General features: G+C 35.5%; 1 protein-coding gene across 2 annotated transcripts; it reads right to left on the bottom strand.

Annotated features, from left to right (window-relative positions):
• Positions 1-1289: 1289 nt before the first annotated feature.
• On the bottom strand, positions 1290-25644 carry CLNS1A (chloride nucleotide-sensitive channel 1A). Of its 2 annotated transcripts, none has more exons than XM_074303993.1 (7): positions 25415-25644; positions 15796-15932; positions 13090-13209; positions 11940-12047; positions 10880-11053; positions 5713-5802; positions 1290-2112 (listed from the first exon to the last, which is right to left on the bottom strand). In XM_074303993.1, the coding sequence occupies exons 1-6, from the start codon at positions 25537-25539 to the stop codon at positions 5735-5737; spliced, it is 732 nt and encodes a 243-aa protein (XP_074160094.1). In that variant the 5' UTR covers positions 25540-25644; the 3' UTR covers positions 1290-2112; positions 5713-5734. The 2 variants fall into 2 exon arrangements, with proteins under 2 accessions (XP_074160094.1, XP_074160093.1); XM_074303992.1 differs by having other exon boundaries at positions 1978-2112; positions 10880-10987.
• Between the last annotated feature and the right edge of the window lie 498 nt (positions 25645-26142).

Here is a 26142-nt window from a genome sequence, read left to right as displayed (position 1 = left end):
AACTGCACATGTTGTTATCCAGAATGCATACAAGACAGCCCACTTTGGGGATTGTCAATTTAGTTTCACCCAAGAACAGCAAAGAAAGGGGAAGTGCACAGATTTATTGAGGTTTGCAGTCCAATGTTAATGCTACTTTCTTATTGGGTGATTTCGGTTATATCTTGTGCTGTCACATGGTATCTGGTGCTGTGGTTACAGAATATGCTGGCCTGCCTGTTCATTGTTCTAGTGAGACTCATGATTATTTCTGAAGTCTTGGGGCTGAGGGCAACAATTAGAATCCTGTCAGTACCTTTCAAGATCTCTATATTGTGGCCTAAATGGCCCCTAAACTTGGCATTCCATCTCATGTGTACGATGCCTTTGTATAAGCCATTTTCCACAAATGGAATTTGATTCCTCTTTACCTTCATAGAATCATTAACTCAGTACAGGAGCCAAGACAGGCAGTAATTTCATTAACACTTGATGATTTTGACTAAACAATGTAAATAAAAGCAACACAAAAGGGCAACAATTCACACTACATGCCATGGGACTAATAATAGTTTAAAAAAAATTGAGAAATACTTTTCCTTCTTAGATGGTGATAGCAAACAGGTCACTGAGTAACAGTAGAAAACACTGACAGAAGCAATTGGTGTTATTTATTTTTTATTTTTTTTTGCTTTAACTGTTTTTCTTCATTACCAGAAGTCTGAGGGTAGAGAAAAGCAAAAGTACACTGGGCAAATAAAGTAACAGGCATATGTTAGTTTGTTTTGCTTAATTCATAGTTAACAATGAAAGGACCTGTTGAGGGAACTGTTGGGAAGTGATAGATAATAATGTGATAAAACAAAAGGAAAACAATAATTGGCTAAGTGTCTTCTATTTATGTATCGTGGAATGAGAGAAATCTAATATCACTGATAGACTGATATTCTAGATATTCTTAGAGTATTAGGGTATCAAAGTTATTTTATTTCTTCATCTTTAATCATGAATTGACATCCCCTTGTCAGTGGAAACTTATAAGTGATAAAGGGTGATTGTATTATTTGATAGGGTCTCCTGCTTTAAGGAATAGATGTGAAAATCTCAAAACATGAATCTAGTATATATATTTTTTAAGACAACTGACTAAGAGTGTGAGTAAACAAAGCTCAAAATGTTGAATTTTTACTGTTTCCTTGAAAGGTTATAATACAAAAGGACATATATATCAGAGGTATGGTGTCAATTAAATAAAACACTAGATATATCAAAAAGTTAAAAAAAAACAGGCATGAAGAGACAACACAGAGTAACATATAAAACCTAATTTTATTTATTTAGTTGTAACAAAGACAAAAGGATTCTCATCTGCAGTATTTTAAGGAACTTATCCATCCTCTCTAAATCTTCAGAGGAACCTGAGGGGATAGCTTTTGAGGCCAATTTGTCACAACAAACTGGAATTATAAAATTCATTTTTCAGATTAACGTGAACTGTGAAAATAGCAACAGCTTGTCAGAAGATCCCAGCTTATGTTAATGGAGGTCGGTAGAACGTGGTAGAACAGTTAATTAGGCTACTCATAGAAGCAGGAATAAGCTAATCAGGCTTTGATATTCCCTATGGGTAGTTACCTGATTGATCTAGAGTACAAAAGAACAGAGGCAAGCCTCTGAGACCTCTTAATCTCTTCTCAAGGAGTAAAGGCTGCCCCACACATATGCACACACACATTTACCTGTTGTCAATGTACATATGTATGTGTGTATATGGTATATTCTGGTTGCACATCCTCCTACCTCCTATTCTTTTCCATACCCCAGCACCATGTGGGTCTCTTGTCTTACAGAAGATGAATACTGTGAATGAGGATTTATAGGCCTAGATGACTGCAACTGGGAGTGGGATTCTTGAGTCAATAAGCTACAAATATCCTCTTGGGTGAATTCAGCCACTTCTGTTAATAAAGACTGTAAGCTTCTGCTGGTGGAGATTCATATGGCCTTAGTATAAGTCTGTCTGAAGAAAGAACTGGTTTAAGTCATTTTTGCAGAGGGAGAAAAAGGTGTTTTTTCTCCTGCTTCTCCACTGTGGAAAAATAGAAAGCTCTCTCCTTCAGTAATATGTGGAATCTGAAAAACAAGAGATTAGGAAGTTTTTAAAACACAGCTAATTTTTAGTGATCAAGTAGCATCTTTTAGTGAGAAAAAACAGTATTGGCATAGCCATTTAAAACACAAAATAATTCCCTATTTATTTTAATAACACATCTTAAAAATACCTACTTAAAAGTTCTGTACAATCCTGGGAACTTTCAATGTCAGCCACTCATTTTAAGATGTTCACTTTTTACTAATACAATATCTCCTCTTCTCTGGCGTGAAGAAAATAGAAAAGTAGACAATTTTCTCATTGGGAAGCTCTGTGATATGACTATTACTTCATCATTACACAGTCTCTTCAGAATTTTAACCAGAGTATTATAGGAATATCTTACTTAGGTAATGAGCAGGCTATGCTTTGTGATCATAGCAAATGAAGATTAGAGATCAAAGTATTCTGAAATTTCTTTGCTCCCTTTCCACATAAATGATCTGAAGAAATAAATTTAACGAAGTCTAAAACTGAACTTTCCTGAGATGAAAACATTCCTATTATACACAATAAGTCATCTGAATGCTATAAAAGTCTGAGTAGAAATAAGAAAACAATAATAAACTGTGATGTGATCTTCTTGTTTCAAGGGAAAGTCAAAGGCTAATCTAAAAACCACAAAGAAAAACCTGAGTGTAGAGTGGGATGATAGTCTAACTCTAGAACAGAGGCTTGGAGGAGAGAACATAAAGTGGAGAGTAAATATCTTAGAAGTGAGAGGAGGGGAGAGAGAGACAGAGACAGACACACAGACGGATGGAGAATGGAAGAGAGAAACAGGGGACACAACTTTAGGGTTCACTTATTCCAAAACTCCCTCTATGACATCTGAGACAAGTGTACAAGCAAGCTGCCTCCAATGACGAGTAACTTACTGTATCAATATGGCCCAATCCTCTTCTGGATAGTTCTCATGAGTTCAAGGACAAATTTTTCCAAAAAGTCAAGAAATCTTCAGTGTCAACAATTACAAGTATTTATTTATCAATTAGTAGTCAGAAAATTGGCAGATAAATGTAATTTCAGGTAAATGCAAAGTAATGCACCTAGGGAAATAGTCTAAACTTACTTCTAATTATGCAATGAAACACAATGATCTCAGTGTGGAGAAAAGCCACACTTATAATATCATGGTTGCTTTAAGCTTCGAGTTCTGTGTTTAGTGCTAGAAAGATGAAAAACAAAACAATCCCCTACTCCATTCATACCCATAATTCCCATCCTTAAGCTGCTGATAGACTAAGAGAATATATGACATATACTTAAGGATTTAGGCTCTTCCCGTAAATCCTCTACAGGATGTCTGCCTAAAGTAAACTAGTTTTGATGTTGTGAGAAGACAAAGGAAACTATGAGTTTTCCATCCCTCCTTAGCTCTCACCAGAAGACTAGTTCACCTCCTTTTCAGATCACACATTTGATGATAAACTTTTACACAGCTATTTGAGACTAATTCTTCATTGGCATTATGTTGCAACCTACTCAAACTTACCCTGTACCTTCGCCATCGCCCTTTGGGTGATGATCTAAAACTTAAATTCTTCAATAACAGTAGCATTGTAAGATTTTTAGGCAATATTAGCAAAATATAGATAATTGATGATAATAAAGTGGTCCTTTGATTAGAGAAAAGCACGGGCTCATTAAAGACATTATGCAATTTCCCAAAGATAATCCAGACTGTTCTCTTCCTCCTATTCAATTCTGGGCCCAGCTGTTTGTTATTTGCAGTATTTGTCTAAGAGGTATGTAATAAAGGACCAACTCTCTGAAATAGTCATCCAAATAATTGTGATCTTAAACTGCAGGATAGACATACAGTGACTCAATCTGTGGAGGTTCTGGTCTCTTTCTACTTTGCCCTAGTAAGATTATGTTTGAAATACTGGGGGGTCAGTTCAACAGATTTAGAAAGGATATTAATAAGCTGAAATGTCCAAGGAAAGGCAAACAGATTGGTGGACACATCTAATTCGAGCATAGGGAAGACTTAAGAGAGGCTATGACAGCTGTTTTGAGTTATCTAAAAGTGAGATCAGTCTGGCTCTGCTTGGTTCCAGAGAATAACAGCACCAGGAGTAACATGATTGAAAAATATAGTGGCAAATTCACTCCTGACATAAGGAAAAGCTTCTTACAACAAGAGCTATCCAAATGAGGAAGAGAAAAAGAGATAGTGACTGTCTCTTCATGAAGGTCTTCAAACAAGTTTGGTGTTTAGTTCATGGGCATGATGTAGAAGGAATTCTTCAATCAGACATGGGTAGAATTAGACAGTCACTTCCAAGACTGACATTCTGGAAACATTAATTTCATCAAGCACCACAATGTAATTAAGAATGTTGAAAAACAATCAAATCAACATTTATTAAGTACCAGGCATTCTGCTTAGGAATGAAAACAAAAAAATGTATCAGTTCCTCTCCCTCAAATCAATCATATTCTTTTGGAGGAGACAACATGTATTTAAATAAGTGGCCAAGACAAACATGTTTTTGCTGGTTCATTAACACAGCTTAAATTTCAGAGATTTTTCCTCAAAATAGCCCTATGATTAGTGCAAATATTATTTCTCCCAATTAGTATACAAGGAAACAGGATTGGAGACATTAAGTGACTTGCCCCACAGGAAATGTCCAAGGAAGGAATTTGAATCCAGGTCTTCAGATCCCAAGTCCAATAATAGATATTTGGGGAGATGTGAAATTTGAATGAGATTTTATTAAATTTTCTGTTATATTTAATGACTTTGATATACATATTATGTGGTAAATGCATTTTACCCTATTAAAAGGCTATGTTTTGTCCAAGGAGCAGTAAATGAATCGTCAAAATATATTAGAAATTCTGGAAAATGACACTGAATAATACTTGAATATTCATTTTAAATATCTGTGACTATTTCAGTAAGAGTGTTCTGATTACATAAATGTAACCCACAGCCCTTTTCTACCTTAATTAAATTTTGTGTTTTTATGGTCAAAAATAATATTTGTCTTCTGTTTGTGGTCCTACCTCAAATGTATAGAATGATTGTTAGGAATTGGGTTATGGTCTTTTGCCAGCTGCTCAATCACTTCCTGAAGTAAATTCCTATAGGAATATCCTGCTGGAATAATGTATTATGAGAACCCAAGTTTACAAAATAATATAGTGAAAAAAAATTATTGGACTTGGGATCTGAAGACCTGGATTCAAATTCCTTTCTTGGACATCCCCTTTAGCCTATCTGTAGTGTATAACTCATCACAGTGTCTTCCCAATCCATCCAACTATGTACTGACCAAAACTACACAAAGGTCAGCGAATCCTATCTCTGAGTCTTTTGGTCATTGAGAGACCCAATTTATTAATTACTGCTAGCCTAACTAACAAATGGATCATGTCCACACCACTGTCTCTTAGCTTACCTTAATTTTCAAAAGAAACACCTTGCACAGGTTTGCCCAGCAAACAAATGTTTGCTGAATAAATGATAGCAAATGAGTATCTTAACCAGATCATGAAAGTAAAATTTAGCATTTCATATTATTAATGAAGTCTCATATTCAAGATCAAGTAAGAAAACAACCACTCACCTAATCTCAATATAAGTAATCTTCAATGATCAACATCTGCATCCTCAAACTGTCCCGCAACAGTTGGTGTGGTATCTATCTCCATCCCATCTTGAAAAAAAGAAGAGAGACAAGGATAAGACAAAATTATTTTAAACCAGTTAGTGAATGCACAGAAAAAGAAAGTAGGAACCAAAAAGTGCCAATATGTCCTTATCAAGAAAAGGTTAAGAAAAGGTCCTTATTTACTTATTTCCTTTATTGACAGGGTTGCTATCCTGATAAGTCAAAGGAATGCCAGACACAGTTTTACTAAATTTAGCAAATGTTTGGCAAAGTCTCTCATACTATTCTTGAATGAAAGATGCGGAATGTGCCAATGGTTTCCAAAATGGGGTGCATGATGAATGACAGACTGAAGTAGGAGAAAATATAACTATAATTTATATTTTTATTTAAAAGTAAGTTTTGCCACTATTTAATATACATGGTACCCTCATTTGGACTTTACGTAAGACTATGCTGTATCATAACAGTATGTAAATTATCCTAAGAGTAGAGTGGGAATCCCACAATGAGAGGAAGAATGACAGTGGCACTTTCACTCTGTATCTCAACATAAATGTGTCTAAGTGGATTGACAAATATTTTCTCTGATCCTTTAAAGTTTCTATTTATAAAATACATAATATTTAGCATAATGATAACAAGCATACAATTTACACACACACACACACACACACACACACACACACACACACACACACACACACTAGAAGAGTATTTGTTCAACTTTTTTACTGGAGCAAATAAAACCCCTTTTAAATAAAATCAAAAAAATGTATAGATGATTGGACAATTATATAATTAACTGGATGGATGGATGAATGGATCCATTCTAAGAATGGCCATTTATTAATGTCCTACATCAGAAAATTTGTTAGGTGATTTAAGTGAGATGGTTGACCTTGAGCTGCATCACAGGTAGGTAGGTAGAATACTTATTAAATCTGAAAGTGACATAAAAGGCTATCTAACTCAGTAGAAGATAGAATAGGGATCCAAAAAGATACCCAAGTTAGAACACTGGGCTAAACTGAAGCAGATGAAATGCAATAAAGGTAAGTGTAAAATTTTATACTTGGGTTTAAAAAGTTAACTCCACAAAATGGAAAAGACTCAGTTAAGTCAGCAGTTTGTCTGAAAAAGATCTTGGAGTTTTAGTAGATTGCTTTTGGCTAGCGTCTGTAGGAATGTGACATGATTAATACATCTAGGAATGAGCAGACAACATGGGAACACGTTTATTTTATAAGGATCAGCTGCAAAAAGCTGAAATATTTAACCTGAAGAAAACCTAGGGGACATACTATATAAATGTCTTCAAGTCTCTGCAGGGTTGTCATTTGCAAGAAGGAGGGGACTTGTTCTGTTTCAACCCAGAAGAAAAAACTAGAAACAATAGATGGAAATAGCAAATTGAAGCTGATGTCAGAAACGATTTCTTTAACAATTAGAAATATCTAAAAGAGCAAAAAGCTATTTCAAAGACTGATCAATTTTTTATCTGGAGGTCTCCAAATTACATGACCAATTGTCAAATATGTTGTCCCGAAAAGTCCTTTTTCACATATGGTTGTGGCTGCATGGCTGCCCCTGTAAATTTTAAACTCTGAACTGCTAATACTTTTATTCAGAGTAAGTTGCACTGCAATAGAGCATCTTCTGATGGTAACAAATTGGTAATAATTTAAAATAAAACATTAAGGAATTGTAAAAGAAAAAAATGGTACTGGAAGATTCTAGCAAAGCCAAAATTACCATTTTAAATTTTATTTGGAATTTTTGGAGTGGCAGAGTGCTAAGCTCTTAATTCTAATACAAATGAATTCCATGAAGCCTTAATATTTAGTTAAATCACATTTGTAATATGCCAATTAAGAAGGTATTCCATTAAAGTTCTATTATTATTTTTATTGTGACATGAACTGGCCTTGACTTCTAAAATACTGTACTAATGCACCAACTCTAACAAGTTCTACACAAAGATGAAAAAGCTTCATATATAGATTAATGATGAATGCATTTCTTCTAAGGATTAGCCTAGCTAAATTTGAAGTGGACCACTACTAGGTGATGAATATAGAATTGCTGAATTATAGAAGAATTTGCAATCTATTTTGAAAGATGGTATAACCACAATGAAATCACAGCTTTTGAAAACATTAAAATAATTAATGGGCTATTCATGGAGAACATGGACCAAAAAAATTTATCAAAAAACCCTTCTAAAATATAATTTTAACTAATAGTCCCGAAGGCATATTCAAGATATACAGACTTGACAAGTCATTCATGGTACAGAAAAACAAAATCTAGCAAATAATTTCTAAGAAACCAATACTCTAGTTACAACCACTGTGAGGTTTTAAAGAATAAAGATAAAAATTAAATGACAATTTTCAAAGAAATTAGAGCCATTTCTATTCATATGAAAACATGTTTTAAATCATTATTGATTAGAGAAATGCAAATTAAGACAACTCGGAAGTATCACTCCACACCTCTCAGAATGGCTAAAATGACAGGAAAAGATAGGCATGTGGGAAAACTGGGACACTAGTACATTGTTGGTGGAGTTATGAACTGATCTAACTATTCTGGAGAGTAATTTTGAACTATCCCCAAAGGACTATAAAATTGTGCATATCCTTTTTAATCTGTCAGTGTCTCTACCAGATCTGTATCCCAAAGAGATGATAAAAAAGGAAAAAGAACCTGTGATAGACTTGGCACTTTTCAACAATGAGGTGATTCAGGCCAATTCCAATGATCTTGTAATAGAATCATCTGTATCCAGAGAGAGGACTATGGAGACTGAATGTGGATCACAACATAGTAGTTTCACCTTTTTGGTGGTTGTTTGCTTGTTTTTTTTTTCCCCTTTTGATCTGATTTTTCTTATGTAGCATGATAAATGTGGAAATATGGTTAGAAGAATTGTACATGTTTAACCTGTATTAGATTACTTGCTGTCTACAGGAGAAAAAAGTGGGAAAGGAGGAAAAACATTAAGAACACAAGGTTTTGCAAGGGTGAATATATAAAACTATCTTTGCATGTATTTGAAAAATAAAAAGCTATTATTATTAAAATAAAAAAAAAAGATTGCACATATTTAACCTGTATTAGATTGCTTGCTATCTTGGGAAGGAGGAAGATAAGAGAGGGAGAAAGAAAAAATTTGGAACTCAAGAGTCTTACAAAAATGATTATTGAAAACTATCTTTAAATTGCACATATATTGAATTAAATTGTTGTATACTAGAGGGGGGATTTAGGGAGGAGGAAGGGAGAAAAATCTGGGACATAAGATTTTGCAAGGGTGAATGTTGAACTTTCTGCATGTATATTGAAAATAAAAAACTATTTTTAAAAAAGAAAACTATTTTTACATGTAATTAAAAAAATAAAATACTATTGAGAAAAAAGAAAGAAAACAAGCCAAGGTACAATAACACTGCCTAGTCTGTTTTACATTTATCTTTTTCCTCTAGAGAAGTTCAAGTTTAGCTAAAAAGTGTGGACTACTACAAGTCCCTAATTTTTTCCCACTATGTGGAAACATGCTCTCATCTTTGATTTCCCCCTATGCATTGCTATCTTTCCAGTTGCTTCTAAGCATGTTTCCTTCATCTTTAAAATGCTCTTAACATTGTTCTCTTCTCATGCTCAACTATATTCCTTGAGAAATGATCAATATGAGGCATTCCCATTTTCCCCTTTTTTCTCTCAAACTCTCAGCACTTTACTTTCTCACTCATACCTCAAATGCAACTATCCTTACCAAAGCGACGCAGTATCTCTAAATTATACATTTCACTGGTCTTCTCTCAATCTCCACTCTTGCTGACCTCTCTGCAGTCTAAGATGCTACTGATCATGCTCTAGTCCTTTCTTTCATAATACTTTCATAATACTGCTCTCTGATTCTCTTCCTACCTGGCTGATCACTCCTCCTAAGTCTCCTTTGCTGCTTCTTTATCCAGATCATGCCCACAAATCATGGGCCCTAAGGCTGTCCTGGCTTTTCTCTCCATTCCTTTTATTCTCCTCTCCATCTGCTACTCCCTTGGATTCAATGAACTGCTTCTATACAAATGATTACCACAGCTATATATATCCATCCCTCATTTCGCTCCTGCATTCCAATCCCACATCATCAATTGTTAAACACCTAGAACTCAAATGTCCCTCAAATTCATGTCCAAAACAATTCATAATCATGTCCCCTAAAACCTCCCCATACATTCATTCCAAACTTTCCTATCACTGCCAAGGATACTACCAATCCTCTCAGCCCCCAAAATTTATAGCCTCAGAGTGATCCTTACTCACTCCACAAATACATGTTTTCAAGCCTAAAGACGTCTACCTGAATTCAGTCTCTCCTGTCTGTTTCCTTCTTTCCACTCACACAGCTGCCACCCTAGCTCAGGCTCTTACTACCTCTCACTTAAGAGTCTTGAAACGGCCTCCTAATTGATGTCCTAGAAAGTTTTTCACCACCTTTTTAAGTTCCTCTTAGGCTATGTACCTTCCTTCAAGGATCAGTTTAAATCCCATCTTTTCCAGGAGGTTTTTTCCCTGGCTATTAGTGCTTTCTCTGAAAAGATTAATTCCTACCTGCTCAGAATTCCTACCCAGAAACCAAAGTCAGAGAATTTAATATTCTGCAAGGTCAAAGAGTCAGTAATAGGTAAACCCTAGTCTCCCAACTAATAGCAGTTTCAGCATTAGAATTATACAAAAGAACACTCGATACAACTTTCACTCCCTATGAGCAACCACCATACTTGGTCAAATTTTAAACTTTATTGAAAGCATCCAAAATGATTTACATGACATATACCAGAAGAAGAGTCACACAGTGGAAAGGATTACTGGATTTGGAGTCCCAAGGCCTAGATTAAAATCTTAACTGAAGCTGTGATATACTACTACCTATGTGATCCTGGGCTAGTCAATTTCCCCTCATTGGATCTCAATTTACTCATCCCTAAGATGAGGAGATTGGACTAGCTGGCCTTCTAAGGTCCTGGCCAGTCTTAAAACTCTGAACCCATAAAGAAAAAACTAAAAGTCTGATAATATTGTTCAGGTCCAACATAAAAGGGAAGAAATTCACCTTCATAATCCCTAATTGAGTCTTCTGTCCTTACTCCGGCCATGTTGTATTGGCTGCTCACAGACTGAGCAAGCATTCCTTCCAATCGCTCCAAAGTGGCTTGTCCTTCTGCAGTTAAATGAGACAATCCTTCTTCATAGGTATAAAATGTAGGAATATCCCCCTGTCCTTGTTCTGAATGTGCAAATTTTTAAAAAATCAAATGAGACAACATAAAGTACTTTGCAAATCTTTAGAACATTATGTAAATATAAGCTATTATTATTTCAATTTATAACACTTAGAAAAAAAACCCTCCATGTTTACATATTTGCTGCTGAATAGAAAATAGTTAAATTCTGGTTCAGGTAGGTTTGGAGTTCAAGCAAAAGAGCACTGGAGAAATAAATCCAACAGGCATACAGCATACATCCCAATATGCAGTAATCTTTCCCAAAAGGATCAAAAGTCTTAGGCTTGAGAGAGTGAAGAATGTTATGAAAACAAAGGAAAATGCATTATACTAAGGTAGGAAAATGTTTAGCCATGGGGGGTAAAATCCCCAGAATTGGGGTTTGGTCAGATATGACAGTGGGAAAAGGAAAGGAAGTAACATACATAGAAGCAAATTAACTATATATACAAAATCAATCAAGAACAGGACAGTTATTTCAGGATACTAATATTCTAGAATAGGGAATGTCTCATGGTCAGTCTATACTATTAAAATGACAGAAGAGTTTTTAGAAAAGTGGAAATGATTTGTTAAGAGTAGGTAAGAAACAAGACAGTCTTGGGAAGATGTTCTAAATCATCCTGGGTTCCTTTTTCAGACCTTTATTCTACTGATGCCTTTTTCTCACATGCTCTGGTCTAAGTATGTGATCTTTTGCATGTATTTGTTTATTCAAAAGATGAAATAAAGAAACTGTGACATTCATGTTTTCTATATATAGAAATATAATATAAATACCAACACTGTACCACATTATACATATACCCATAAAAGATTATAAACTCTTGCTACAACAGTTAGGTTGAATCAAAATTGAAATAAACTGAAATACAACATTTCACTAACCATGTGCTTCCACATCATATTCTTCACCATCATAATCATCTGAATCTTCATCCTCAGGATCTGGATGTAAAGCTTGACATTCACACATTGCAGCAAACAATGCTTCCACTGAACAACAAAAAATAAATCATCTTTTCTTTAGTCAACAAGAAAAATGAACCCAACAAGATTATAATGAATACAGACCATAGGAATATAGATTTAGAGCTGGAAGGGCCTTCAAAGTCCATTTCCCCACATCTCAGAAATAAGTTGCAGGACTAGAAAGGCTTTGAATTGGTCCAACTACTTTTGAAACAATTGAGAGTGATATAAGAAAAGTCATTAAACTGTTCATACTAAACTGGTCTACCGCATCCCCTCAACAAAGGTCAGTGACAGAAAGAAAGATCTGATATATAGGATATTGTCCTATAACATATTCATAGCAACATTCTTTGTGGAAGCAAAATACTATAAACAAAATGTATGCCAATGACTGAAATATAATTGACAAAATTCTGGTATATAATCATGTAATGGAATTCTGTTGGGTCATAAGAAACTAATGAATTGTAATGAACAATCTGTCCAGGAAACTATTAAGGAAACAATCCCTCTTCTCAGAAGAAAAGTAAGGATTATAGATATGGTACATACATATTAGACATATCATGGTACATATTAGACTAATGTTAGACTTTCCTTTTTTGTTATAAAGAAGAGTTCAATGAGTAGATAATAAAGAACTGAATATGGAATAATTAAAGGCAAAAATAAAACCTTTTTATAGAGCACTGGGGAAAAATCGACTAGAATTGTCTACTCCTCTGATATGCTAGGCAACTGGTAATTAAAGATATGTTCTTAACACAAATATCTCCCACTAGTGTTTACTGACTATAAGGTTTAGAACTTTAAAATTTTAAAAATCATTTGACACAAGCTCTACCTCTTCATCTGACATATGACTGGCTCAAAATCACATAAGAAATAAAAGTAGCAGAGTCAAAAACTCAAACCCAAGTCTTCTGAGTCCAAATCTAATATTTTTTCTCCACATTATTCTACTGGCTCCATCCTGTTTTACTGTGTTATCAAAGATACTTAAATTGAGAATAAACATATGTAAATTTTTACTTGATGAAAGAAAAACCAGGATGACACTCACATGCTGACTTATCACTCGGTACAAATCTGAACTCAGCAATTGGTTCAATATCTTCATCACTGTCCTCATCTTCTTCCCCTTCTGCCATTGGAGTTTCTTTGAGTTCTTTTGGTTCTTCCTCTAAGGGGAGAAAAAACTTTTTACATTATATTGCTCTGTTTTTAATTGGACTACTTAAACTATCCCAAAGGAAATTTAATGATGCCTAAATACTATAATTCTAATTGAATCAACTATAAAACATTTTCGGTGTTAAGAGTCAAGTTACACTGTGCCCAACTATAGCTGATCAGACCAATAAAATATGAGTTCAGAGTCCTTTGCCACAGGTCAAACACAAATAGTCCCTATAAAATTATCTAACTTTGTGCAACTCACGTTTCTTCTGAGCTAATTCAATTCCACTTAGCTCAGAGTACAGCATCTTCTCTGATGAGGACATGCTACGTTTGGTAGTCCTGTGCCAGTGTTTCCCATGTCATACAAACAATTTAAAGTTCATAAGAGTGACTTTTGAGAGTATCCTTGTATTGTTTTTTCTGACCACCTTGTGAGCATTTGCTCTGTGTGAATTCTCCACAAAATAATCTGTCTGACAAGCATGCATTTGGCATACAAACAATGTGGCCAGCAGGTAAACTTTAGGATAGAGGGTTGATTAAAAAAGGAAAATTAATGAGAAAAAAGGACCATGAATAATCATGGGGAAAGGAAATATGCCACAAAAAGGTTAGGTAATTTCTCAAAAGTTCTAGAATATAACAAGCTAATCACAAATACTACAGAAATACTACTACTAGAGACACAAGAGCAATACTGCCACTTCCTAATAATACACTACAAATAAAATTAAAGTCTACTTATTTTTGCCTCAAAAAATAAATCATATCACCTCTGCTTCCAACAAGCTGATATAATTACTTGAAAGTTTTGAAAGGACTTTTAAAAAATATTATATATGTATACTAAGATCACATGTTTAAAACTTAGTACAAGTCTATATTCCTATTCAAGAGATCAGAGAAAAATCCTGAAAATGTCTAAGAAGCTTAGCCAATTAAAAAAAAAAAAAGGCATTAGGTATAAAGAAGGAAGGAGAAAAGATATAATAAAGTACTTCAAAATTACATTTTAAAGTTATTTATCCAGTCTTGATGAAGGACTATATTATATTATCAATTTTAGCAATCCATAATGGGAGAGATAACTTTCATTTAAAAGATCAGAAATGTCAGGAAAAGGCAGAAATCAAGTAATGTTTTTAAACAAAGGTATCAATCTTTTACCAACTGAACATAGAAAATGGCAACAGTGAGAAGGTTCACAACAGAGCAAGAGGATGGCCACTGGTAGATTCAGGGAAAGAAAATTTTTAAGGAATTCTAACTTGGTAACCCAACACATTTCTTAATCTAAAAGCTGGAAAGTTTTCTTCCACAATCACTATTCTCACCTCCTTTGTAGTCTTCCCTAATCCTTCAGGCCAAAAACAATCTTACTCCTCTAAGTTTCTAAATTTTATTTTTCTGCTTTCTTATGGAACCTACAATATAGTACCTTCAAGGAACTAAAAAATCCTTCCTACATCTATTTTAAGCTTATACAATTACTTGTGTGTGTATATTTCTCTTATATTCTGAAACACATAAAATTAAAGGTTATTTTATTGCTATTTGAATCCCAAAAGTATCTAAAAGCATTGTCTTATATACTACAGATGGTTCATTTATTGAATAAATTCTAATATTAAACCAAATGCAATATATGACACTTTTCCATCAAAACATAAGCTGAAGAATGAAATGGAATTTTGGTTTTATGCCTAAAATCCTACTCTTGGATAGTTACAATCATATTTTTTCAGTCAGTACCCCCAGTCTTTGAAGGGTCTGCAACAATCATAATTTAGGATCCCATAACAAAAAAAATTACCTTGATGCTATGAATGAATTTTAAAATAATCATTTAGAAATTCAGGAGAAATTAACTCAATTCAATTTTAAAATGGCAACTGTAAGAAAGAAGATCATTTATGTGGATACTGTCAAATACTTTCTTTAGTATTAAAGAGAAAATGAAACCTACATTTTCCTAAAAGGGAAAATTGATTTAATAGGCATAATTGTTGAATTAATCCTAACCCTAATAAAAATTCTTTCTTAACCACCTGGAAAACAAAAGGAAGTGACCCAACTCTTTAAATATGTCCCAATCTTCACTTTTGACAAACGTAGGGCAAAGCTAAACAAAAGAGACACAGAGTTATGCTCTAATTAAGAAATTCTAAGCGATAAGTACATAGAAAATAAGGCTAGGGAAAGACAAGGAATATAATAATCACCCTTCATAAATAATGTACTAAAATGTAAAATTCTTATTCCACATGATGAAATATAATTCAAGTCCATGACAAAGAACTCCAAAGGGACTTCCAACTTGTATAAATGTTTAACTAAATAGAAAAGAATAGTAAAAATAAGTAGGGCAACAATTATTATTAATTCCAGAGTCCTAGAAATATCTGTTTGGTCTGTTGCACTGGGGATTTCACTGCAATTTCATTTGAAGGAGATATGACCTAAGTTCTTTGTCCTAAAATTCAAATTAAGGGCCTTCAAAGAAATACAACCACCTCTCAATAACATTATTTTTCATAAGATAATTTTGCTGGAAAAGGGGAATAATATTAAAAAAGTCATACTATACCTCCAAATCGAGCATTGACCATAACATACAAGTGCTCTTGTGGATAGGCATTTAGGTCCCTGGATACAGCATGTAAGCTGATGGTGGGATAGTCCAGAGAAAATCCTATTCCAGAGCCATCTAACCAGGACAGGCGGCTGAAAAATATAATTAAGCAAGTTAATTACAGAATTTGTACTGATTTCATACACCAAAGTTTTTTAAAATACTATGTTTTCATGTAAGTATCACACACACCTTCAAAACACTTATTCTATATAGTTGTTTTGTGCCTGCTTTCCTTTGAAACCTATTCCTTTGTCCAGTTTTGATTCTGACAGTTGTTAAAACATGAAATTCTAAATTTCTAGGTTATATCAATGCTAGTACTTAGATACTATGATATCTAGTATTGTGCAAGGTTCAGAATAGTTTTTCTGATTTTCTCATCAATGCTTCAATTTCACCACTTTTTTCTCACAATCAGGTCCTTGTCATTCCCTTCCCCTTCTCCCTAAATAGCCCTAGGAGGGGAAAAATAAAAGAAGCTAACCAAAGAGGGAAAAAAATCTAACAAGTCCTGTATAAAAAAACTCTATCAGAATGTACAAGGTTGAATTTAGTAGCACAAACACAATATGTAAATTTTATAAAATATAACTGTACTATATGTACCATAAAATATGACTGTAGCATAAAGTAATCTTTGTTGGCAAATTATAAATAAGAATTCTAATTCTAATTTCCATCAAGCAAATTAGAAAAGTAAAAAAGAGCTGAATTAGAATAATTCTTAGAGTGAGTCTGTATTAGGAATGATTAAAAGAGGCAAGCCAAGAGAGAGAACCAACAGTCTAAAAAGGAGAAAGACCAGAGCATGCATGGTAGACAAAGCAAACTTAGAAATCAGTTGAAAAGGAATTAAAAAGTAGATAGCAAAGATGAAAATGGTATAAGATATATAAATGGCATAATATATATGAACATATATATATAGAGAGAGAAAGTGATGACTGTTGATTGTGGGCAGGATTCATGATTTGGGCAGGGGTTAGACCAGATTAGTTTTTGGTAGTTTTCCTTTCCCTCCAAATCCCACCTAAAATGATGATGATGAAGATAATGATAGTAATGACAGTGAACTGTAACACCTTATCTTTCTGGACCCAGCTATCCTGCAAACGACAGACAGTAAATTGAAATAAGGGAGCAAAAAGTCTGGTAATCACAACATTCATCAAAGCTCATGAACTACTCACTAAATGCGCAAAACTGTCTGTCTTACAAGACTACAGTACATTAACAGTAGCACTTTAAGCACAATGAGATGGGATGCACATTGACAGAATTGAGAGGAAACTGAAGATATTGATCTAAAAATAAAGAGACTTTGATCCTTATTCCATAACCCTATATACTTCAGGCCTGAATAACTATACTATACGATAACACACTAATCAATGCTGACAGTTGAAGACAGTTATCAAAAGGTTAAATTGTTTGTGAAAAGGTTTTGTGTTTTATGAAATAAAACAATGACTATCTAGAAAACTTTACTGTCCATAACTTATAACCCACACTTTTTGTAAAGTCACAATATTAAAGCAGCAATTAGATTTTGCATAATGCACTCCCTTACCATCCACTTTCTTCTGTATATGAAAAACTGGTTTAATAAATCCTCAGAAAACTGCAATAATCATCAATTTCTTATTCAAACAACATTCTTTTAAACAAATAAACTTATTTCTTCCCACCTAGAAAATTCTCTGGCTAATGCTACAGTACAATGAACAAAATACCAAATATGGGTTGTCAAGAGAATTTCAAACATCTCAAGATCACAAAATTTTCTCTGTTTTAAGTGCCAGCTCTGTGGGACAAAATGTTAACAGAGTGACCCCTCAAATTCTGTCTTATTGTGAAAAGCCACACAACAATGCACTTCTGGGGCTTCTCCCCTATTCCTGACAAGAGCATATACCCTGCCACCACAAAAAAATTTCATATAAGGCCTTCATGTTCATTTTTTACAAGTATTTTTAAATGGACAACATTTAGGGCAATAAATGGACAACAATAGGAAAGAAATATTTAATGTCAATAAGATAAACATGTAACCAATAAACTCCAATCATTTCTATATTATCTCCAAATCAAACCATCCTTTCTTTAAAGCACTGAAGCAAAAACCAGAGACTTTATGATAGCTCTCAATCTCCCATTTCTCTGATCCAAGGTAGTTAAGAATTTTCATTATTTTTTCTCTGGGACCCTCATTAATTCTTCCATTACTCAAGAGTTCAACTTCCTTTTGGTTATCTTTCTATTTGCATCGTAACTGGCAATATGTACATTCCTCTCCTGGCTCTACATATTTTACCAAATATTTTCATCCATGTTTTCCGACGTTTTGATGATTTCCTTATATCTGCCATTTTTTGCAAATCACATTTCATTATTTGCACGCCACAGTTTTTCAGCTATTCTGCATTGATGAACATAAACTTTGTTTGCAGTTTTTGCTACTAGATATGTTTGGTATATATTAGATCTCTGCTTATGTCTTTGACAAAAAGGGAAAGGAGCAGCAGGGCAACATGCCCATTAGTAGAACAGCAGAGTCAAAGGGTATGGACAGTTTAGTCACTTTTCTTTCAGAAATCCAAAATGAAATTCAGAAGAGCTGGAGCATTTCACAATTCTACCAACAGTGCATTAGTGAGTTTGCTTTTCCACAGCTCCTCCAACCATGAGTGCACCCTTTTGTCATCTTTGCCAATCTGCAAGAATGAAAGTAAATTGTAAGATAAAATTTCAATAGTTTTTTTTCCCCATATCAATCAAACTTTTTTCCTAAGTGTCTACTATTTGTTAAAGTGCTAGGGATACAAATGTGAAGAATTGAACTCTTATATAAAACTTTCTAATATAAACAATATATAATATATATATATATTATATATATTATCTAATATGTATTAGATAATATATATAATATATATATCTAATATAAAGAATTGAACTCATATAAAACTTTCTAAAAAATTCTAATATGGGTAATAATTATATATAAATATAAAAAGCCTAAATATAAAACAAATACAAACATATACAAAGTAAAAACATAAGGTGGCTTGGGAGGGAAAAAATTAGGTCAAATGACAAGTATTAAGTTCAAAGTCTTAATGCACTGTATGAGGATGTACTCTGATGGAAGTGGATATCTTCGACAAAGAGAAGATCTAATTCAGTTCCAATTGATCAATGATGGATAGAATCAGCTACACCCAGAGAAGGAACACTAGGAAATGAGTGTGAATTGTTTGCATTTTTGTTTTTCTTCCCAGGTCATTTTTTACCTTTTGAATCCAATTCTTCTTGTGCAACAAGAGATCTGTACGGTTCTGCACACATATATTTTATCTAGGACATACTATAACATATTTAACATGTATAAGACTGCCTGCCATCTAGGGGAAGGGATGGAGGGAGAGAAGGGAAAAGTCGGAACAGAAGTGAATGCAAGGGATAATGTAAAAAACTATCTGTGCATATGTTCTGTCAATAAACATTTTTAATAATAATAATAAAATCTTAATGTAGAAAAATGTTGCTTGAGCTATGTCTTAAAAGAAATTGAACTATAGGGTAGAGGTAAAGAGGAAGTGCTCAATAGGCATGTGGGATGGTCAATATAAAAAACCTGGAGATAGGAGAATGTGAAGGGAATTCCAGTGGGCCTGGAAATACATCCAGTGGGCCTGGAAATACAAACTGTAGCTTGGCTATGAAGGGCTTTTAAAAAAACATTTTATTTTAAATATATATATATAAATATGTATTTTTTCATCAATGACATATAAAAATCCTTTTTTATCTTACAAAAAATGAATGTTGAAAAGTATCTTTACATGTAATTGGAAAAAAATAAAATACTATTAAAATTTTTTTTTAAGTTTTGAATTCCAAATTCTATCTTTCCTTCCTTTTCTCCCCCTTCCCTGAACAATAACCAGTTTGATACAGGTTATATATGTGCAATCATGTAAAACATTTTCACATTAGTCATTTTGTACAAGAAAATTCAAACCTAAAAACCGCAATTGGAAAGTAAGTGGCTTTAGTCTGTATCACAAAATGTTTTAAATCTAAATACAGAAATTGATATTTTATCCAAAAAGCAATAGGGAATTATAGGAGTTGTCTAAGTGGGTAAGTAGTAATATGTTCAGATCTGCACTTCAGGAAAATTATATTGGTACCAGTGTGCAGAAAAAAAAACTAGAGTAATAAAGAGCTGGAGCAGCGAGACTTGCAATCATTTAAGCTTTTGGTAGTTAATATTGCTGCAAAATGTAATGTCCTGATTATAACAAGTATTTGGATAATCTATACAAGAGCTTGGCCACAGTATGTATAAAATGGACAGACATACAAATGGGTGGGAAAGGTGACAAGGATTTGATCTAAGGAGGCAGCTCTGTAAGTGGAGAAGAGGGGTCATCAAATACAAATAATTTTGTGTTAAGTAGAAAAGATCTGTCAAATGACTATATGTGAAGAAGAAAGAAGAGGAGTTAAGGATCAATGACAAGGTTACAAAGGATAGATAATTTAAGAATTAACAGACTTGAAAACCATGAATAATAAAAGAGCTTAGACATATTTCAAGAAAAGAAGGAAAACTGCCTTAGATTACAAGGGTAAAAACAAAAACTGAAAGAATCCACCAATAATCTCCTGAAAGAGATCCCAAATTGAAAATATTCAGGAATATTACTGCCAAATTTCAGAACTTCCAGGTCAAGTGGAAATTATTGCAAACAGAAAGAAACAAATCAAATATCATGAAGTCAGTGAGGATCACACAAGATTTAGCAGCTTCCATGTTAAAGGAGCAAAGAGTTCACTTGATGATCTCATTAGCTGGGGGGTGAGGTAGGGGTGTTAATCATCTCTAAGCACATAACTCTCAGATCTACTAGTCCAGACCTAATCTTTCTAAAGACCTCTAGTTTCCCCTCTCCAATTGCCTTTTAGACATCTCAAACTGGATGTCCAGTTAACGTCTGAAATTCAACATGCCCAAAACTAAACTCATTTGTCTTTCCCTCAAGCCCTCATAAAGTTTAACATCTACTCTAAAGATAAAGCACACATTCAGTAAAGTATATTATAAAATTCACAAGTGAATAATATTCAAGCATAAAAACAGTACCATATAGAAAGAATTTGTTCTTCATAAAGACACTCAACAAATGGCTTCATAAAGAAGGTAGAATTCTGAGTGGATTTGAAAAGATGAGCAGACCCTAAACTAATCTATTTTAGTGCTCTACCAATCAGACTCCCAAGAAACTATTTTAATGACCTAGAAAAAATAACAACAAAATTCATATGGAAAAAAAAAAGGTTGAGAATTTCAAGGGAAGTAATGAAAAAAAAATCAAATGAAAGTAGCTTAGCTATACCTGATCTAGAATTACATTATAAAGCAGCAGTCACCAAAACCATTTGGTATTGGCTAAGAAATAGACTAGTTGATCAGAGGAATAGGTTAGGTTCACAGGGCAAGATAGTGAATAAATACAGCAATCTAGTGTTTTGACAAACCCAAAGATCCCAACTTTTGGGATAAGAATTCATTATTTGACAAAAACTACTGGGAAAACTGGAAATTAGTATGGCAGAAACTAGGAATGGATCCACACTTAACACCACATACTAAGATAAGATCAAAATAGGTCCAAGATTTAGGCATAAAGAATGAAATCATAAATAAATTGGAGGAACATGGGATGGTTTACCTCTCAGACTTGTGGAGGAGGAAGGAGTTTGTGACCAAAGAAGAACTAGAGACCATTATTGATCACAAAATAGAAAATTTTGATTACATCAAATTAAAAAGTTTTTGTACAAACAAAACTAATGCAAACAAGATTAGAAGGGAAGTAACAAATTGGGAAAATATTTTTACAGTTAAACGTTCTGATAAAGGCCTCATCTCCAAAATATACAGAGAATTGATTCTAATTTACAAGAAATCAAGTCATTCTCCAATTGATAAATGGTCAAAGGACATGAACAATTTTCAGATGATGAAATTAAAACTATTTCCACTCATATGAAAGTGTTCCAAATCACTATTGATCAGAGAAATGCAAATTAAGACAACTCTGAGATATCATTACACACCTGTCAGATTGGCTAAGATGAAAGGAACAAATAACGATGAATGTTGGAGGGGATGTGGTAAAACAGGGACACTGATGCATTGTTGGTGGAGTTGTGAAAGAATCCAGCCATTCTGGAGAACAGTCTGGAACTATGCCCAAAAAGTTATCAAACTGTACATACCCTTTGATCCTGCAGTGCTACTACTGGGCTTATACCCCAAAGAAATACTAAAGATAGGAAAGGGACCTGTGTGTGCCAAAATGTTTGTGGCAGCCCTTTTTGTAGTGGCTAGAAACTGGAAAAAGAATGGATGCCCATCAATTGGAGAATGGTTGGGTAAATTATGGTATATGAATGTTATGGAATATTATTGTTCTGTACGAAATGACCAACAGGATGATTTCAGAAAGGCTTGGAGAGACTTACATCAACTGTAGAAGTGGATATCTTCAACATAAAGAAGATCCAACTCACTTCCAGTTGATCAATGATGGACAGAAACAACTACACCCAGAGAAGGAACACTGGGAAATGAGTGTAAACTGTTTGCATTTTTTGTTTTTCTCCCCAGGTTATTTTTACCTTCAGAATCCAATTCTTCCTTTGCAACAACAACAACAACAACAAAATTCGGTTCTGCACATATATATTGTACCTAGGATATACTATAACATATTTAATATGTATGGGAATGCCTGCCATCTAGGGGAGGAGGTGGAGGGAAGGAGGGGAAAAATTTGGAATAGAAGGGAATACAAGGGATAATGTTGTAAAAAAAATTACCTATGCATATGTACTGTCAAAAATGTTATAATTATAAAATTAATAAAAAAAATTAAAAAAAAAAAAGAAAAGATGAGCAGAAAATCCAAAAGTGAAGCGAAGGAAGGATTATTTCAGGCACAAAGATTAGGAAGATGGGAAAACATCTAGCTGTAATAGAAAAGGTAGTAGGCTTAAGTTGTAAAATAAGGTGGTGCTTAGGCAGGCAAGATAATGAATGTTACTTGGAAGAAAGGTTAATCTGGTATCAATAAGAAAGAATAGAGAAGTTGCTAAGTCAGTCAATTAATATTTATCAATTACTTATTTGCTAGGTACTGTACTAATACAGGGATACAAACAGAAGAGGCCCTAACTTAAAGGAGTTTACAATCTGAAGGGGGAAGATAACATATAAAAAGAAGCTAGAGGGAAGATGAAAGAGGGAATAAAGAAAGAGTGTAGCCAGAAAATGAAGGGATGACTGATCTAGGTACCTTCCTTAAATGGAGGAAGGAGAAAGGGAAACAGTATTTATTAGTTAGAGGGGACATCCCGACATCAGGTCCAGTGCTCTATCCATTGCACCATCTAGCTGCCTCTGAAAACGTGATTCAGAATACATTAGTAATAGTTCCAATCAGTAAACATTCATTTAAAGCCTAAACCTTAATACCATCTTATGATTTCACTATGAGCTGTCTTTCCCTTAGCTGGGTTCTAATTTCCTTAAAATCTCAGTTTTTGAACTGATTGAAAATTGAACTGGTAAAATTTCTCCCATGTTTTTCAGAAAGTTCTTTCCAGTTCCCCTTAATGTAAGGGCATTATCTCTGAAATTATGAATTTATCTTGTAGATGGCTTGTTTGTAAATAGTGGTTTGCATGTTGTCTCCTCCATTAGATTGTAAGCTTCTCAACTCTTTGTGGTAGCAAAGAATTGGAAACTGAGGGGATGCCGATCAATTGAGAAATGGCTAAACAAGTTGTACTGTATGAATGTAATGGAATATTACTGTGCTCTAAGAAATGAGGGGGTAGATTTCAGAAAAATCTGGAAAGACTTACATGAACTGATGCTAAGTGAAGTGAGAAGAACCAAAAGAACATTGTACATAGTTAACAGCAACATTGTATGAAGATCCACTCTGACAGGCTTTGCTCTTCTCAGCAATACAATCATCTAAGCCAATTCCAAAAGCCTCATGATGGAAAGTGGAAAATGCTATTCACATCTAGAAAAAGAACTATGGAGTCTGAACGCAGATTGAAGCTGACCATGTTCACTGTTTTCTTTTTCATGGTTTTTTCCTTTTGTTTTGGTTCTTTTTTCACAATATAACTAATGTGGAAATGTTTAAAATGACTGTACACGTATAACCTATATCAGATTTCTTGCCATTTTCAGAAGGGGGAGGAATAAAGGGAGGGGAAAAAAAGAATTCAAATTCTTATTAAAGTAAACATTGAAAGAAAGAAAATAAATATTGAAAACTATTTGGAGGAGCAGGCTGATTTCTGAAAAGCTTGCAGAGTAAACAGCACCAGAAGGTTGTCCATAGTAACAAGATAAATTATGTGATGATCATGCGTGATGGACTTGACTCTTTTCAGCAATGAAGTCGTCCTGGCATTTCCAATAGACGTAGAATGGAAAATGCCATCTATCTCCAAAGAGAGAACCACGGAGACTGAATATAGGGCCAAGCGTGGTATTTTCACTTTTTTTTTTTTGGTTTGTTCCTTTCTAGTAGGTTTTTTTTCCTTCTAATTTTTGTTGCTTAACATGACAAATATGTAAATACGCTTAAAAGGAGTGCACTTGTTTAATTCCTATCAGATTGCTCCCTGTCTAGGAGAGGGGAGGGGGAAGGTAAAGGCAGGCGGAAAATCTGGAACAAACTCTTGCAAGAATGAATGTTGGAAATTATCTTGATATATATTTGGAAAAGTAAAATACTAACCGGAAAATTTTTTTTTAAATAAAATAATAAGAGTAGTAAATATCCTTGAAGGGGCTGGCTTTTGTCCCCCGGGTGTTCAGTGATATTTGGTGCTTGCTGATTATTTTATACGTTTACAAGCATCGCTGAGTCCATAGGCTTCACAGACTGACTGCCAGAGGAATCCATGAGCAGACTGAGGGTTCGTCTGCTTTGCCCCGTAGGCAGAAGAAAGAGCAAACCAAGTTCCAAACCACAGGCGGTAACGGACCTGGCCTGTGGCGCTCTCCCACTGGGTGCCAGGCACCGTGCCGAGCGCTGGGGACGCAAGGACAGGCCAGAGCACCGGGCCCGGCTCCCGGGGGTCTAGGAACGCGCACTCTAAGCGCCGCCAAGCAAGATAAATGGGGGATCCCCGTCCCTCCTCCGGCGCAAAGATTCCCGCACCAGCCCTACGGACGTAACCCTCAGGCTACCGCAGGCCGCGGAACTCTCCTTCTGCCCCTCAGCCCGGGGAGACGCTCCCCCAAGAAGGCCCGGATGCGCGCGGCCCCAACGGCCCACGCAGCGCCAAGGACCAGCGCGGGGATGCTCCACCGCTGGACACCTGTATACGCGCGCATGCGCGCGCCCCGTCTCCTCCCCCTCCCCGCCTCCCCGGCAGTGAGAGCGCGCCCACGCACGGGGCGGGGGTTAGGGGGAGAGCGCTTGGGTCCGCCGCGCCCGCGCTCGTCCCCTCAAGCCGGCGCCACTACCTCTCAGCGATGTAGAGAGTGCCAGTGCCCAGGCCCTTGCCGTCCAGCACCGCTTCGGTGTCGGGCTGCTGCTGCCGAAGCCCGTCTTCTGGGCTCGGCGGAGGGAAGCTCTTCAGAAAACTCATCCTGTCAGCGGTGGCGGTGGTAGTGGCCGCCCAGCGGACAAGGGAGGGGGGCTGGACGGGAGGAGAAGGCAACACGCTCGCCCCAAACCCGGAAGGAAAGGAGCCGGGCGAGGCTCGCCACCCCGGAAGAACAATGCGGCTAAACTCCGCCCACCCCCTCAGCTCGAGAGTAGACAAAGTCTGTCTAGGACGAGTGCTCGGTAGTCTTGGAAGACTGGAAGCCGCTTTCCCCCATTCTAGTACTGGGGGCGTGGCACGTGATTTCTAATCCTGGACTCGAAGGGAGCCGGCCAACCACTTCCCCGAGCTTCAATTTTCCCGGATGTCTAATGAATACACATCTAAGGATCTACGTAAAGGGGAGAGTTAGAAAGAACTGACCCAACCCTATTAGAGCAAGCCCTGGCAAAGCGGCCTCCGGGGGGCGGAGCGCACCTGCTCCTGCAGCGCGCTTTCTGCAGATGCTGGCCACGAGACACCTGGGGCCGTCTAGCACGACCTTGAACTTGAATGAAATCTGTCCACGGTCAGCCAAGGTGCCGGACCTGGGGGGCTTCTACTCCTCCCAAAAGGAAACAGACAAGGAAACCGCGCGGTGGCCAC

This window comes from Sminthopsis crassicaudata, chromosome 3 (assembly GCF_048593235.1).
Source record: "Sminthopsis crassicaudata isolate SCR6 chromosome 3, ASM4859323v1, whole genome shotgun sequence".
Classification (NCBI taxonomy): Eukaryota; Metazoa; Chordata; class Mammalia; order Dasyuromorphia; family Dasyuridae; genus Sminthopsis; species Sminthopsis crassicaudata.
Note: the sequence above shows the minus strand (reverse complement) of the source record. Positions and strands in the feature narration are given on the sequence as shown.

What these genes read in the sequence shown, in the direction of transcription:
- CLNS1A (XM_074303993.1), bottom strand. Translation starts at nt 25,539, where the DNA reads ATGAGTTTTCTGAAGAGCTTCCCTCCGCCGAGCCCAGAAGACGGGCTT. An exon ending in ATATGATGTGGAAGCACATG is followed by an intron (nt 11,054 to 11,939) that starts GTTAGTGAAATG and finishes TTGCACATTCAG; the next exon opens with AACAAGGACAGGGGGATATT. An exon ending in CTCAATTAGGGATTATGAAG is followed by an intron (nt 5,803 to 10,879) that starts GTGAATTTCTTC and finishes CTTTTTTTCAAG; the next exon opens with ATGGGATGGAGATAGATACC.